We start from the raw sequence: 16,065 nt of genomic DNA, 5'->3' as shown, positions 1-16,065 counted from the left end.
TAAAGTTAAAAATTGATACCAATGTGTTCGATCTGTACCATAGTAAACATGAACCTGCAAAATCATACAAAGTAACAGTGACTTGGAAGACTGAAATTCAACAAGGTGAAGGTTTTAATGTTGACGGGAACTTAGCTGTTGAAGATGTTTGAATATGTCAATGTTTAAATAAGAAGAATTCTGACGTCACCCTATTGACATAACACCAATCCCTGCAATTATATTTCAAATCAAGAATTTAACCTGTTAAAACAGGCATGTTTTTTTTTTTTTTATTTATAAATTCTGCGGGTAATTTTTAGTACTTATAGAGGTTAGCCAAGTACTGACCATTTTATAAAGACTAACCCATTTAATAATATGTATGGTCTGCAGGGGTGTCACAAAACCGTTACACTTAAATTTACAACATGTAACAACATCACACATCTCGCCAAAAAAATATAATGAAAAAATAAAATAAATGGAAATACCTACCTACCTACCCTATTTTTTTGAAGGATGTAACCTTAAACAGACATATATTTTTATTTGGCCTAATATCCGTCATGTTAAGAATATTTATCCTGTTATTACTGTAAATGAAATTTTGTGACTGTTAATTTCTGATTAAGAAAATTGGAAATAACTAAAACCTTGAAGCATTTCTAAGCCAAAAGATAATTTTTTTATACAGTAATCATAGTAATTTACTGTTGGAAATAATTGTATGTTTATTATCTTGAACAACATCTGTTGTGTGTACTTTGCTTTTTAAACTGTTTGTATCACTTATCAACAAAGAATGTCCAGTATGAACCAGTTGAAACCCAATAATTTAAATACAAACCCTAGATAATACTTGATTATACAACTGCCTTCTAGCTGGCATTTCATTATGATGAGACTTTCCAATTAGCAATGGGGATGTGGATGTTGTAAATGGACTTTCCCTATATAAATCTGATGCTAAGGTATTCCAATACTCTAAAACTATTTTGAAGATTTCAACATCCTTTACTTCAGAGATGAGGATGAGATAATGCAATGCCTACAAACAAAATATCACATATTTTTACTGTTTAAATTAATTATAATTCTTTTCAAAGTTTCTTTCTTCCATTTAATTCAAGTGAACATTAAATAGCTTCCTTGAACACAGAATTAAATGACCCTAATCTAAAAAACACAACTTTGAAAAATGTTAAACAATCGTTGAAGTTCGATGAGGTTGATAAAATGATTAATCAACAACTTATATGTGTTGATATAAGCAGCCCCCAAATAATTAATATACAAGAAGCAATGATTGATCAGCATTTGTACAAATATAACCATCATCAATGACGCTATCAACCAAAATAGAAAATTAAAGACAATCCTTTAACTGCTTTGTATAAGAGATACCCAGAACACTCACCTCCAACAATTCTTCATGTAATTCTGTTTTTCTTTCTATTAACATGCCATGTTCTTTTAAAAACGTACACAAGAAAAGACTAAGATTTTGTATAAACTTCTGTTCATCATCTGTTCCTTTTTGGTAGGCATCTTTCAAATTTGTTTGTAAAGGTAAAACCTGCAAAACATATATTTGTTATCACTGACCTTTGTATATGTTGAAATAATTACAAAAGTAAGATTAACAACATCTTTCTCATAGTACAACACATACATAAGCTACTTTTATTTATGTGTGCATATTTTAGTAATTTTATTCAAGTCTATTACTTCATTGGCACTGATGCTTGTTTCCTGTTTTAAAAACCAAATAAAACAACTATTAAAAGAATTCTATAACACTTCCAACATTCTTTTAAGATTCAGTCGACAATTTAAAAACAGAATATTGTAATATATAAATGGCTATTTTTGAATGAATTCAGGCAACTATGATCTTGATATCATAAAAGATAGTTCCCTGAAAAATATTTGATGAAGATTAAATGCAACTGGAACTGCACTGTTGCATCTATTATTTTGTCTTTTAAATTTGTGTTGCAAATATTTGTGAAAATCAACCAGCATTAAATTTGATCAATGGCCAAGCATAAAGCATGGTTTGATGAGGATTGGATTCAATGCTGGAGTTTAAAGGTGCCTACATGCTTAAATCTCTTAGTCATAGTAAATGACTTTTGACTTACCTGTTTGAGTTGTGTCATGGCAAGAGTAAATAACTGGATAAACTGTTCATCATATTGCGATACTTGTACAGCGGCTGTAAAAGAAGATTTGTATTCGTATTGCCATGATATGAAAAAAAGGCCATCAATATCTTACATACACAAAACTTGTTTCATAGTAACTGTTAAATCCATGACCCTTTCCCAGGTCTGTTTATCTAGAGATCAAACAGACTGATATATGTTGTAAATGTACATGCAATATATGCCACTAGATGTTCAGCATCCAATACTAATCAATCGTTAGGTATAAAAGTTAATGATTTATGTAAACTTAGTGTAGCAAGAGTCTCAGAAAAATGGAAAATTCATTTTTTGTCGTTTCACAAAGGGAACTTAGGCTACATTCATACATTTCCCCATAAATATTCTTCAGGCTCATTATTATAACAACTCTATAATATACATCTGGAGATCAACAATAAACTTACCTATTTCTGTGAGACATTTTAAAGTAACATTTCTAAACATTGGCACAGACAAAAACTGAAATAAAAAATACAATAAAAATGTATCATAATTTTAAATTAATTGCCACATCTACCTCAAAGAAACTGTATTTCCAGTGAAAAATTTCTAAGCACATAAGTGTACTAATTTTCTTTACAAAAAATTAAACAAACAACACAAAAGAGATACTAGAAACTACAGAAAAGTATTCTGAGAAGCGACTTCAGATTTCAAAGATCAGAATTCATGTGACTGTGTTATAGGTACACACCAAATCACAACTACTAAGAATTTGAAAAAAAAACTGTCTTAAGATGACTTCCAGGTGTGTGCTTTAAACTGAGGCTCTGTGTAAAAGACAGGTTTTTTTTTTACCTAAAATGGTTTACTTTTATAAATTGTGACTTGGATGGAGTTGTCTCATTGGCACTTATACCACAGCTTCTTATATCTATTTGGAATGAAACCACATCCCCAAAAAATTAATTTGGAAAAAAATCAAATACAGAACTATAAATGATATGAAGCTATTCTGTCATAAATAGCTCTCATTCGCAAGTAAAGTGTAACTGATTTAGTCGAGTTAAAAGTTTTCACTTCTGACAGAGCAAACCATTACGTCTCCTTTTTAAACTGGAGAAATAACAAGTAGCTACCATATTCTGAATGCTTACCTTATAAATTAGAGTTGTGATCAGTTTTGTTTCAAATATATAACCTAAGGGAATCCAATTAAGGAATCTTAGTAATGTTTCTAATGTTGATCCTACTAATGGAGCATTCTGGGAGTTTTCCTACAAATTAAAATGACACAAGCTACATCTTTTATGTACATCAAAACATTTACAACTTACAATGACTAAATATTTTTTCTTTGTCATTTTGAAAAGCCTTTCCTGTTTATCATATATGTGAGAATGTAATATCAATTATTCAAACTGTGTTGGATTATACAAATGTATCTGTACCCTCTATCATGTCTATAAGATAGTTTACCCTCCTGATGCCAAATTTTCAACAAACTTTCCGACAATGAAAATTTATTGCTTATCAGTGAGAATTTACTTTATATGGTTCTCAGTGAAACTTGAAATTCTACTTACCATAACAAATTGACACAACTGAAAAACTGATGAAAATTCACTGCACATACTGTCTTTTAAATGTTTTGCCTTAGCTTGTGTCATCTGACCACTACTGAAGTCAAATACTTCTTCACTGGAAAAAATACACAACATTGTTATTTACAATCTAGATAAAGATATCTAAAGTCAACCATAAACTTTCCCCCAAGTGTGATAAATACACCACAACTTAATATTTTATGACTGTCAAACTTTAACATGGATCTAACTAATGTAAAGTTGGGTGTATGATTCTTTGTGACTTTTTAAGTTGAATGACATTCAAAGAAATATTGAATTATAAGAATAAAATTTCAAAAACTCACTTGAAGTTGGAAGGATGAATTAAGTAAAAACCTAAAAAAAATAATGCTCCCTACTATTCAAGGCTGGGCTTAACAATTTTTACCAGAAGTGATTAAAATACTAACCTTAATAATTTCATGATAGTAAGATTATTCTGACAAAGTGATTCATTTGTTTTACTAGCACCAACAATATCACTGATAAAAGAAGGCCAATTTCTTGGCCACTCATATTTTAATATCTGCAAAAAGAAAAACATTGGTTAGCGGTGTTACATAGATAAAGTTGAAAAATAAAGGGCTATACTTTGAAAAAAATAAATAAATAAAGCTTGCAAAAGGGAGTATGGATTAAGTACTGTGCTAGACGATGTAAAGTGTCTGGTATTCAGGTTTTGTGTAACAACTCCCCAATCATTAAGAGTAAGTCTGCTGAAATTCCCAAGACAGAATTTTTTTTCTAAAGAATTAAATAACTGTTGGTTTCTAGAATTTTTAGCTCCCTTTATAACTTTTCCTTAAAAGCAAGAATCAATGTTGAAAGTTCCACATTTTAATTTTACACAATTAATAAAACAAAAGAACAATCACTGATGTCGGCATATAAATAATAATGTGGTTCTCTCTGGTAAGTAGTTAAGTTTTTGTGGTGTTGCATCAGTAAATATTGATGTTTTTACACAACATTGTACATTTGGTTTCTATAAATATATTCTCTATAGCTAGTTATATCAGTTTATTCTAAAATTTTAAAATGTTTTATTGGACAATTAATACTTACTTGCACAAGAATCATATTAAGTTTGCCTAAGTAAACCTTTTCCTTTTCTAGTGAAGCACTATCTGATGACGTTTTTATGATGAGACCAACAATATATTTCTTTATTCCTACAAAATACAACATTTTCAGATTTCATTTTAACACCACACGTTTTTTTGAAATTGTAAGGACAAAAAATAATAATATGTGCATCAACTGTCACCTGCTGAAAAAAATTAAGGTCATAAGGTCAGCAAAGCCGCTTTTCTTTTGTTTTATTAGGTCAGCAATTGAGAAATAGCCTTATCAGGTTACAGACCCAGTTTTGCATTAACTATATATTTGGTTAGCAGCATTTTCTTAGTTATATTTGTCAGTCAGATGTGTTTTTACTCTGTTTAACATCGCTGTCAAGAAGATTAAAAGGTTAATGAATGTGCTAATTTTTCAGTGAAAATAAGTTGGGGTCAGTGGGTAAACATAAACATGCATTTCACTGCAGAAGAAAACCTGTTACAATTCTATAAACTATAACGTTTTTTTTGTACATAATATGCTGCATCTACCTAACATTTTTTTTTTATATAAATGAAACCCTAAATTCTTAATTCACTAGCACTTTTATCAACATACCTTCACATTGAGCTCTAGGAAGAACCTTCCATCTTGTTTTAATAACATTCTCTAATATTTGTAGTGCGTAATATTTAGTCTGTTGATTACTAGAATATTCTAAAATTGTATCCACTCTGGTCCATGCATCAGGGTGTTCTTTTAATGCTGTTAAAACTTGTTGTGCCATTTTTTGCTAAAAAGATTTTTTTAAATAGAGACATATGGATATTTAGCAATCGAAAAACATACAACTTATAAGTGTGGCATTTCATTGAATCATTAAACAGACCTATCAAAGTCTAAAAATATATATGGTTTTAATACGATAAATCTTGCATACATGTAAACTACAATATATTTGTTTAATCATTTCATGATGACCTCCTTCTAAATTCTACTACTTCATCAAAATATAATAGGTTTTTTATTTAAAACAAGAATGTAGATTACCATCAACTTATTCTTTTATCTAATTAGATGTTGTGATGTTGTGCATTTGATGACAAATAACATATATAATAGAAATAAATAAATATACTGTATACCTGAGTGCCATTGCCAGTGTACATTAAGGAAACCACATTGTCCAGAAGGTTGATATCGAGCTTCTGGCTAAAGTCCAGAAGCTTGGACACCTCATCGGATAAATTAGCCGAGTTCATAACTATGGGCGGCATTCACAATTTTTTTATCTTGCCCTAAAATAAAAATAGTACTACATGTATACTTGTACTGTTGATTTAGAAATTATTGCATGCATTTATAATCAGAAGTTGGAAGAATAAGAAAAATGCAAGATTAATTATTGTGATTTATGGAAAAGCTGTATACAGATGTGTTTTAAATATCAGGTTCTTGTTATTCTGACTAACCCAATAGCGTCATTTGCATTAATAAAAAATCTCGCAATAATTTCTGAATTTACAGTAATATAATTATCAAGTGTAAAAAATCACCTTATGTTACCTTTGGTCAAGTTGCTTTATTTGTAAATCTTGTGAGTGATCACTTTCACATTTTTTCAAGTGTCTCTCTCAGGCTCTTCATTCAAGTTTTCAAAAAAAAATCTCAATAGTCAATTTAGGACAATAATTCTAAATATAGTTGAGAGTTAGTTTTGGTCACCTTAACATGCTTAATTTTAGTATACATAAATCTTAAACTAGAGGCTCTAAAGAGCCTGTGTCGCTCACCTTGGTCTTAGCTTGTGCATATTAAATAATGGACACGGATAAATTCATGACATAATTGTGTTTTGGTGATAGTGATGTGTTTGTAGATCTTACTTTACTGAACATTCTTGTTGCTACAATTATCTCTGTCTATAATGAACTTGGCCCAGTAATTACAGTGGAAAATATTTTCTACAAATTTACAAAAATTTATGAAAAATGTTAAAAATTAACTATAAAGGGCAATAACTCCTTAGGGGGTCAATTGACTATTTTGGTCATGCAAAACTTATTTGTAGATCTTATTTTGCTGAACGTTATTGCTGTATACAGTTTATCTCTATCTATAATAATATTCAAGATAACAAAAAACGGCAAAATTTCCTTAAAATTACGAATTCAGGACAGTAACCTAACAACGGGTTGTCCGATCCATGTGAAAACATCAGGGCAGATAGATCTTGACCTGATAAACAATTAAACCCTGTCAGATTTTCTCTTAATGCTTCGGTTTTTGAGTTATAAGCCAAAAACTGCATTTTACCTCTATGTTCTATTATTAGCCGTGGCAGCCATTTTGGTTGATTGGCCAGGTCACACCACACATTTTTTAAACAAATTACCCCAATGATGATTGTGGCAAAGTTTTGTTTAATTTGGCCCAGTAGTTTCAGAGAAGAAGATTTTTGTAAAAGATTACCAAGATTTACGAAAAAATGGTTAAAAATTGACTATAAAGGGCAATAACTCCTTCAGGGGTCAACTGACCATTTTGGTCATGCTGACTTATTTGTAAATCTTACTTTGCTGAACATTATTGCTGTTTATAGTTTATCTCTATCTATAATAATATTCAAGATAATAACCAAAAACAGCAAAATTTCCTTAAAATTACCAATTCAGGGGCAGCAACGCAACAATAGGTTGTCCGATTCATCTGAAAATTTCAGGACAGATAGATCTTGACCTGATAAACACTTTTACTGCTTGTCAGATTTGCTTTAAATGCTTTGGTTTTTGAGTTATAAGCCAAAAACTGCATTTTACCCCTATGTTCTATTTTTAGCCATGGCGGCATCTTGGTTGGTTGGCCGGGTCACGTCACACATTTTTAAACTAGATATCCCAAAGATGATTGTTGCCAAGTTTGGATTAATTTGGCCCAGCAGTTTCAGAGGAGAAGATTTTTGTAAAAGATTACTAAGATTTACGAACTAGAGGCTCTAAAGAGCCTGTGTCGCTCACCTTGGTCTATGTGAATATTAAACAATGGACACGCATGGATTCATGACAAAATTGTGTTTTGGTGATGGTGATGTGTTTGTAGATCTTACTTTACTTAACATTCTTGCTGCTTACAATTATCTCTATCTATAACAGTACTTTCTGTGGAACATGTTATTGAAAATCTTCAAATTTTAAGAAAATTGTTAAAAATTTACTATGAAGGGCAATAACTCCTTAGGGGGTCAATCGACTATTTTGGTCATAGTGACTTATTTTTAGTTCTTACTTTGCTGTACATTATTGCTGTTTACAGTTTATCTCTATCTATAATAATATTCAAGATAACAAAAAAAACAGCAAAATTTCCTTAAAATTACCAATTCAGGGGCAGCAACCTAACAACCAATTATCCGATTCATCTGAAAATTTCAGGGCAGATAGATCGTGACCTGATCAATAATTTTACTTCCTGTCAGATTTGCTCTTAATGTTTTGGTTTTTGAGTTATAAGCCAAAAACTGCATTTTACCCCCATGTTCTTTTTTTAGCCATGGCCGCCATCTTGGTTTGTTTGCAGAGTTACCTGACACATTTTTTTAACTACATACCCCAATGATGATTATGGCTAAGTTTGGTTAAATTTGGCCCAGTAGTTTCAGAGGAGAAGATTTTTCTAAAAGATAACTAAGATTTACGAAAAATGGTTAAAAATTGACTATAAAGGACAATAACTCCTAAAGTGGTCAACTGACCATTTTGGTCATGTTCACTTATTTGTAGATCTTACTTTGCTGAACATTATTGCTGTTTACAGTTTATCTCTATCTATAATAATATTCAAGATAATAACCAAAAACAGCAAAATTTCCTTAAAATTATCAATTCAGGGGCAGCAACCCAACAATGGGTTGTTCGATTCATCTGAAAATTTCAGGGCAGATAGATCTTGACCTGATGAACAACTTTACCTCATGTCAGATTTGCTCTAAATGCTTTAGTTTTTGAGTTATAAGCCAAAAACTGCATTTTACCCCCATGTTCTATTTTTAGCCATGGCGGCCATCTTGGTTGGTTGGACGGGTCACGCCACACATTTTTTAAACTAGATACCCCAATGATGATTGTGGCCAAGTTTGGATTAATTTGTCCCAGTAGTTTCAGAGGAGAAGATTTTTGTAAAGGATAACTAAGATTTACGAAAAATGGTTAAAATTAAATATGGACTAAAAAGGGCAATAACTCCTTAGGGGGTCAACTGACCATTTCGGTCACGTTGACTTATTTGTAAATCTTACTTTGCTGAACATTATTGCTGTTTACAGTTTATCTCTCTATCTATAATAATATTCAAGATAATAACCAAAAACAGCAAAATTTCCTTAAAATTATCAATTCAGGGGCAGCAACCCAACAACGGGTTGTTCGATTCATCTGAAAATTTCAGGGCAGATAGATCTTGACCTGATGAACAATTTTACTCCTGTCAGATTTGCTCTAAATGCTTTGGTTTTTGAGTTATAAGCCAAAAACTGCATTTTACCCCTATGTTCTATTTTTAGCCATGGCCGCCATCTTGGTTGGTTGGTCGGGTCACGCCACACATTTTTTAAACTAGATACCCCAATGATGATTGTGGCCAAGTTTGGATTAATTTGTCCCAGTAGTTTCAGAGGAGAAGATTTTTGTAAAAGTTAACGACGCCGGACGCCAAGCGATGGGAAAAGCTCACTTGGCCCTTCGGGCCAGGTGAGCTAAAAATGAACTTTTCTTCCCCAGTCAATTTTTCTCCATCTTTAACAGTTAATAACTATATATCTTAGGTTAGAGGTATGATTAAGTCCTTGCTAACACATTTAACCCTGCTACATTCTATAAGTACATGTCCCAACTGTAGTACAGTGGTTGTCTGGTGTATGTAAATCAGGCTGTTTGTTTTCTCTATTCATTATTTCATGTTCAAGCCTTTCATAACTGACTATACAGTATGGGTTTTCCCTCTTTGTTAAAGGTCATATGGTGGCCTATTATTGCGTTCTTCCACTTCATTTTAACTCTGGTGGATATTTTTCTTATTGACAATCATTTCACATTTCATTTAAATTACAAGACAATACTTGCAAATTACCCCTATGTTCTATTTTTAGCCATCTTGACCTTATTGGTGCAAACTGGATCACAGGACACGTTTTTAAAACCAAATGCCCAACCAATGATTGTGGTCAAGTGTGCTAAAAAGGAATCCATAATCAAAATAAGCTTTTAATATTCTGAAATGTAAATGCATTTTAAATGTCTTTATCTAGAGTAGTTCATCTCTTGTAAACTTTTCAGAGTGCATCAATAAACGTATTTACACTTTTGGTATTTAGCTGAATCTTGTCTCCGAATGACCTTAGATCTACTATGAATCACCTTTTGACGTGAAGCAACAATTACTTTTAAATTGTGACGTCAAATATTTTAAATTATGATGTCAAAGTTTACGGAACCTGTGTGATTTTACGTAATGGCGGACAAATTTGCATACAAGTGTAAATACGTCTATTGGTTACCGGTACTCTCAGTCTCTGTATTCAAACTTTTCAGAGTGCATCAATTGGTTATTCTTATGCACTAACTTTTGTAACGTTCATTTTGATTGGATAACATCACTTATTTACATGGCATCAATTGACAATTGATGCTATGGACTTACTCGCAAGCGCAGACGGCATATGACAGATTTTAAATGCATGTTTTAACGTTGTTTTCTGTCAGTTTCATTAGAATGGAGATAACAATATTGTATTTTAAGCTCCAACGGCATCAATTGGGGATTTGATGGTCGCAAATATCTGTTTACTGTCTCGGCTAACGCGTCGCCAGTAAACTTAATTTGCGACCATCAAATTCCCAATTGATGCCGTCGGAGCTTAAAATACAATACAGTTATCTCCCAACTGTCAGTCTCTGTATTCAAACTTTTCAGAGTGCATCAATTGGTTATTCTAATGCACCAACTTTTGAAACCAGGGATGGGGTAATTAAAAATGTAATGGTAATTGAGTGTAATGCATTACAATTTTCCATGTAATTGAATGTAATGTGTAATTGAGCATTTTTTTAATTACATGTAATGGTAATTTAATTAATTACAATGAAAAAAGCATGTAATGCTCAATTACTTTTGAATTACATTTCAATTACATGTACTTTTATGGTGTTAAAGATTAGGATTTGTATTTAACAATATAAACTTAAATTATATGTATTTTTTCAAATATTGATATCACATGCTTTTTTAATGTATGAAGTCTGTAATTTATTCTGAAGTTTTTATATCATTTATTTGACCTACAGATTATTTTTTAATAGTTTGATAATTTAAAAAATGTGACAATATATAGGGGTTGTTCAGTTTTTAAGAAAGATCTTTTAACTATATAGATTGATAAGTAATCAATCACCTTGTTTAACAAAAACAAAAAAATGTGTCACTGTGTAACAATAATTTTGTCAAATTAGTATACACAAAAGGATTATAGAAATAAAAATTAACAGCTGTAAAAACAAACAGCAGTTTATAATCAGAGTAAAATGTCCAGGGGCAATGCCACTATTACATGTATTTTATCTAATTAGCAAAATATTGCTAATATTTAGACATTATATACATTGTTATATTTTTTTTTTAATTCCTTTATATTTTTTTATTCTTATGTTTAATTCAAATGAGTTCATTTCTGAGATGTCAAAATACACCTTGATGTATTGGCAAGTTAATAGGAACAAATATCCTCTCCTATCAACATGATGATCTTCTAATCATAAAACTTCCATTTTTTGATTGAGCAATATCTAGCACATTTATAAGCCCCTGTCGAAAGACTAATTACAATTACTGTTTTCAGACCAAACAGATTCAGTCTAAATGACAAAACATTAAAATAACTAAATTAAATAATTAACAAATGCAACGCTTAAACTATGCTTACATGAATATTTTACACATGCATTATATATATACATGTAAAATATTGTTAAAAAATATCATGATCAAATGTAATGTGTAATTTAATTAATTACATTAGTAAAGTAATTGTAATTTAATTAATTACATTTCAAAAACTGTGTAATGTGTAATTGATGTAATTGATCATTTTTGCAATGTAATGTGTAATTTAATTAATTACATTGCAATGTAATTGACCCCAAGTCTGTTTGAAACGTTCATTTTGATTGGATAACATCACTTATTTACGCCCAAGCGCAGACAGCATATGACAGATTTTAAATACTTGTTTTAATGTTGTTTTCTGTCAGTTTCATTAGAATGGAGATAACAATATTGTATTTTAAGCTCCGACGGCATCAATTGGGGATTTGATGGTCGCAAATACCCGTTTACTGTCTCCGCTAACGCGTCACCAGTAAACTTAATTTGCAACCATCAAATCCCCAATTGATGCCGTCAGAGCTTAAAATACAATACAGTTATCTCCTAACTCTCAGTCTCTGAATTCAAACTTTTCAGAGTGCATCAATTTGTTACTCTCAGTCTCTGTATTCAAACTTTCAGAGTGCATCAATTGGTTACTCTCAGTCTCTGTATTCAAACTTCAAGAAACGAGGCGTTTTAAATGTAAAGATTACTTTGCACTTTTGAAATCAACACTGACTGATTGAATATTCATAGGAAAAATAATTTAATGACTGATTTAAGTAGCGGTAACAGGAGAGACATGAAACTCCTGTATGCTGATTGGATTTAGTTTGTAGATAATATGTTACATACAATAATAAAGAAGCTACGATTTTTCGTTAGAGTAATTATTAACGTTCTTAAAAAGTCCTTTTTGAAGATATCAAGGCGATCAAAAATCGAAAAAATCATTTGAAAAGTGGTTTTCTGACACTGTACGCACACAAATACCCCCAAAATCGGACTTAAATGCAGTTTGATCTTATCAAAATAGATGTAAGGTGTGTTTATTATTAATGTTCTGAATCACTAATCCCACAAGCTTTCATTTAAGCCATTAAAACTTAAAGGAGTAAGTACGGTAAGTGCCATATTTGGCCCCAATTATAAAGTTCATGGTTACAAGACAATAATTGTTTTAAGTTGCCTTAGAGACATGGGAGAAAGTTAAACAGAGCTGTTTTTGTCAAAGTTTAATTCTAACACGTTGATTTGTACATCCCAAAAAGGTCAAGATATGGGATTTGGGTGAAATTTGACAAAATCAGCTGGATTTCAAACAAATAAAGGACCAGGAAACATAGAGCGCAGGCGTCGACAAGCTTAATATTCAAATAAGACATGTTAAATGTCTTCACAAACATTATTTTAAAAGCACAGGCACTTGTCTCAGAAAAAAATTTCCTATATACCTTATTATAACACAAGGTACTCAACTTGCATTTTAGAAAAATGTCAGGTGGTGACGAAGTTCCGTTATATGCCGCTTTATAGGCTGTCAACCCCACTAAAACTTGTTATATCGTAAATCTAAATTGATTTATCTTTACAATGTTGTATAACATGCCTACATTTGTTGTCGGAATCATCCGTAGCAATCCTACCAAAGTATGTCAATCGTAATAATTTTGCAAACCGCTGAAGAATTGGCAATAAACGCGTCACATCTCCTTGTATATCTCGGTTTCCGATTGGTCAATTCTATGGGAAAGTCTAAATGATTCTCGGAGTTATCTGATCTTGTTTCATTTCATACGTAAAGTAAAGAGAGAGTCTGCAAGACATTGACGTCATGGGAAAATTTGTAACTTATTAGACATACCACAAACAACACTTGTTAGATTTTTTTCACGGTATATTATACAATTTTACTAACTGTATGATAAGTTCTATTGATACGAAAACTAACAGGTTTTTTTTAAAACAATTTTTATAATAAATCATTTACTGCGGACGTGTATTGCCAATTCTTCAGCGGTTTGCAAAATTATTACGATTGACATACTTTGGTAGGATTGCTACGGATGATTCCGACAACAAATGTAGGCATGTTATACACCATTGTAAAGATAAATCAATTAAGATTTACGATATAACAAGTTTTAGTGGGGTTGACAGCCTATAAAGCGGCATATAACGGAACTTCGTCACCACCTGACATTTTTCTAAAATGCAAGTTAAGTACCTTGTGTTATAATAAGGTATATAGGAAATTTTTTTCTGAGACAAGTGCCTGTGTTTAAAAGATCTTTGTTGTCGACGTATGCGCTCTATGTTTCCTGTCAAATAATCTTTGGAAATTTACCCATTTTCATTGATTTTTTCGTAAAAAATCAACATGAGTAAAACTTGTGACATCATAATGAAACGCAGAAGCGTAAATTTTTCAACAAAATGGCTTATATCCTATCTAGTCAATGTATTAGCTATAATTTATCGTGATAATTTGGTCAATAAATCCGAATTTGAAATTTACGCTAAAAAAGGAGGCCATTTTAGGACCTTATCGAACATACTCCTTTCCATTTGAAATAAAAAAAAAGTTAGCATGGGTGTACTGAAAAATCGACATTTTTTGAAAATGACCCATGTGGATATCGTCTTGGTACCTGTTTTGACGCGGACCAGAAATGACGCACCAATTTAGTTTTGGGTTTTATATTTCTAAACAAAAGCCGTGACGTCATTGATAATTTACAATTCATAACATAATGGTGAAGGTCATATGACTACAACATAGATGCCTAAAACTCTGTCCAGAAATGTTCTTATTGCTTGAATTATTAAAGATAGTGCAATTTCCGACATTTTATTAAGGTAAAAAACAGTCTACCCTTCCCCAAATGATAATCAGTCCTAAATCCACTTTGATCGGCAAAAGTATGTAAGCGCATGCTTCCCCAGTTTGTGTTTTTCAAATCATGTGACTGTCATGTGACATGGTTTTACATTTAAGCGGGAATCACTGTAGAACAAATGATCATCGCTTATATAATTTTCTTTGGTTTATCTATTTTTTTCATTCATTGTATGAAGTATACATTGATAAATGTATTATTGTCAATGTTGTTTTATGAATGCAATTACTTCATATTTTCAAGTATTTGGAATATATATGTCACTTTGATAAATTTTGAACAATTTAATATAAAATTTTAAATAAAATACAACTTACAATTAAATTAATGTAAAAAATTGTGTTGCTATCAACATGATCATAAAAGTGACTGTAAATGTCAAAATTTGTTAATAAAATTGAATTTTTTGAATAGTGTTAACTTTAAATTATCCGGATTGAAGCATTTTTTCGAACATCAGGTACGTGCAAGTGGTTTTTACTGGTTTGTTTACAGTGCGTCATTACTGGTGCCCATCATAAGGTTGACAGTCCGTTTGTAATGTTAGCAAACATGATTTTTATTGCTATTACTGTTTCAAAAATAAACTGTTTAATGATTGAAATATTTTAACAAGTGATCAATCTTTCATTCTGTTCCGTTTTTCTAATTCTTTTAAATGGAAGATTAAATATAGAGACAAACACAACGTTAGGTGCGTCATTACTGGTTCCTCGGGGATATGTCATAGGCATAGGCAACTTTTTGGATGAAGAAAAACTATTGTAAAAAGAAAACAATATGAATAATTTCATTTCTTTATTTTCAGAAATTAACTTTTAATCACGAAAAACATAATTTAACTTAATTTTATGAGCATAATGATAGTGGAAATTTCCACCACACTGCCGCTGAACAGTTTGAATTTTACGTCCCAAATCACATGACCAAACAGGCTTCCGTTTGTTTTTGTTTGTATCTTCAAATATGGCTGCCTCCATGAGAGAAATTCCAAACGTGTTTAACGAAACTATGAAAATGTTCAGAACATGACATTGAAACAACGAAATACAAAAACTTCCCCTAAAAGCCAATTTTACCTCTTCTAATTCTTCTTCTGGCCAAACCCAACTCCTTGCGAGAAAGCATCAAAAATTGACTAACCGGTTGAAACTGGCAAGGAACCGCCATTCAGTTTGGTCTTCGGTAAAATCCGTAATTTAACTTTAGACAAATTCTACGAAAAAAATAATGAATTATTAGTAAACTGGCAATTATTCAATAGTATATAAGAAATAATTATGACTAAATAAATTTATAGTTGCAAAGTAAAAACTTTATTAACTCATTAATTAACGTAAAAACATATTTTGTTAGCAACTTTTTGATTGGTTTGTGCTCTCGCAAGGATAAAATACATTTTACTTTTTAATTTAGAAATAACACATA

At 31.2% G+C, this 16,065-nt stretch overlaps 1 protein-coding gene across 1 annotated transcript in view; it reads right to left on the bottom strand.

The window, feature by feature from the left end:
• The window catches only part of LOC143068343 (exportin-1-like), a 34,353-nt gene extending 18,516 nt beyond the window's left edge, over positions 1-15,837 (bottom strand). The window contains exons 1-11 of the mRNA XM_076242317.1: positions 15,717-15,837; positions 5,965-6,117; positions 5,438-5,612; positions 4,826-4,932; positions 4,171-4,286; positions 3,719-3,833; positions 3,290-3,409; positions 2,597-2,651; positions 2,127-2,200; positions 1,400-1,558; positions 830-1,030 (exon numbers count right to left, since the gene is read on the bottom strand). Of these exons, the coding sequence (XP_076098432.1) occupies positions 830-1,030; positions 1,400-1,558; positions 2,127-2,200; positions 2,597-2,651; positions 3,290-3,409; positions 3,719-3,833; positions 4,171-4,286; positions 4,826-4,932; positions 5,438-5,612; positions 5,965-6,096 (1,254 nt within the window). The 5' untranslated portion in view covers positions 6,097-6,117; positions 15,717-15,837. The remainder of the gene's footprint in view (positions 1-829; positions 1,031-1,399; positions 1,559-2,126; positions 2,201-2,596; positions 2,652-3,289; positions 3,410-3,718; positions 3,834-4,170; positions 4,287-4,825; positions 4,933-5,437; positions 5,613-5,964; positions 6,118-15,716) is intronic.
• Between the last annotated feature and the right edge of the window lie 228 nt (positions 15,838-16,065).

Source organism: Mytilus galloprovincialis, chromosome 3, assembly GCF_965363235.1.
Source record: "Mytilus galloprovincialis chromosome 3, xbMytGall1.hap1.1, whole genome shotgun sequence".
NCBI classification, from domain to species: Eukaryota; Metazoa; Mollusca; class Bivalvia; order Mytilida; family Mytilidae; genus Mytilus; species Mytilus galloprovincialis.
Note: the sequence above shows the minus strand (reverse complement) of the source record. Positions and strands in the feature narration are given on the sequence as shown.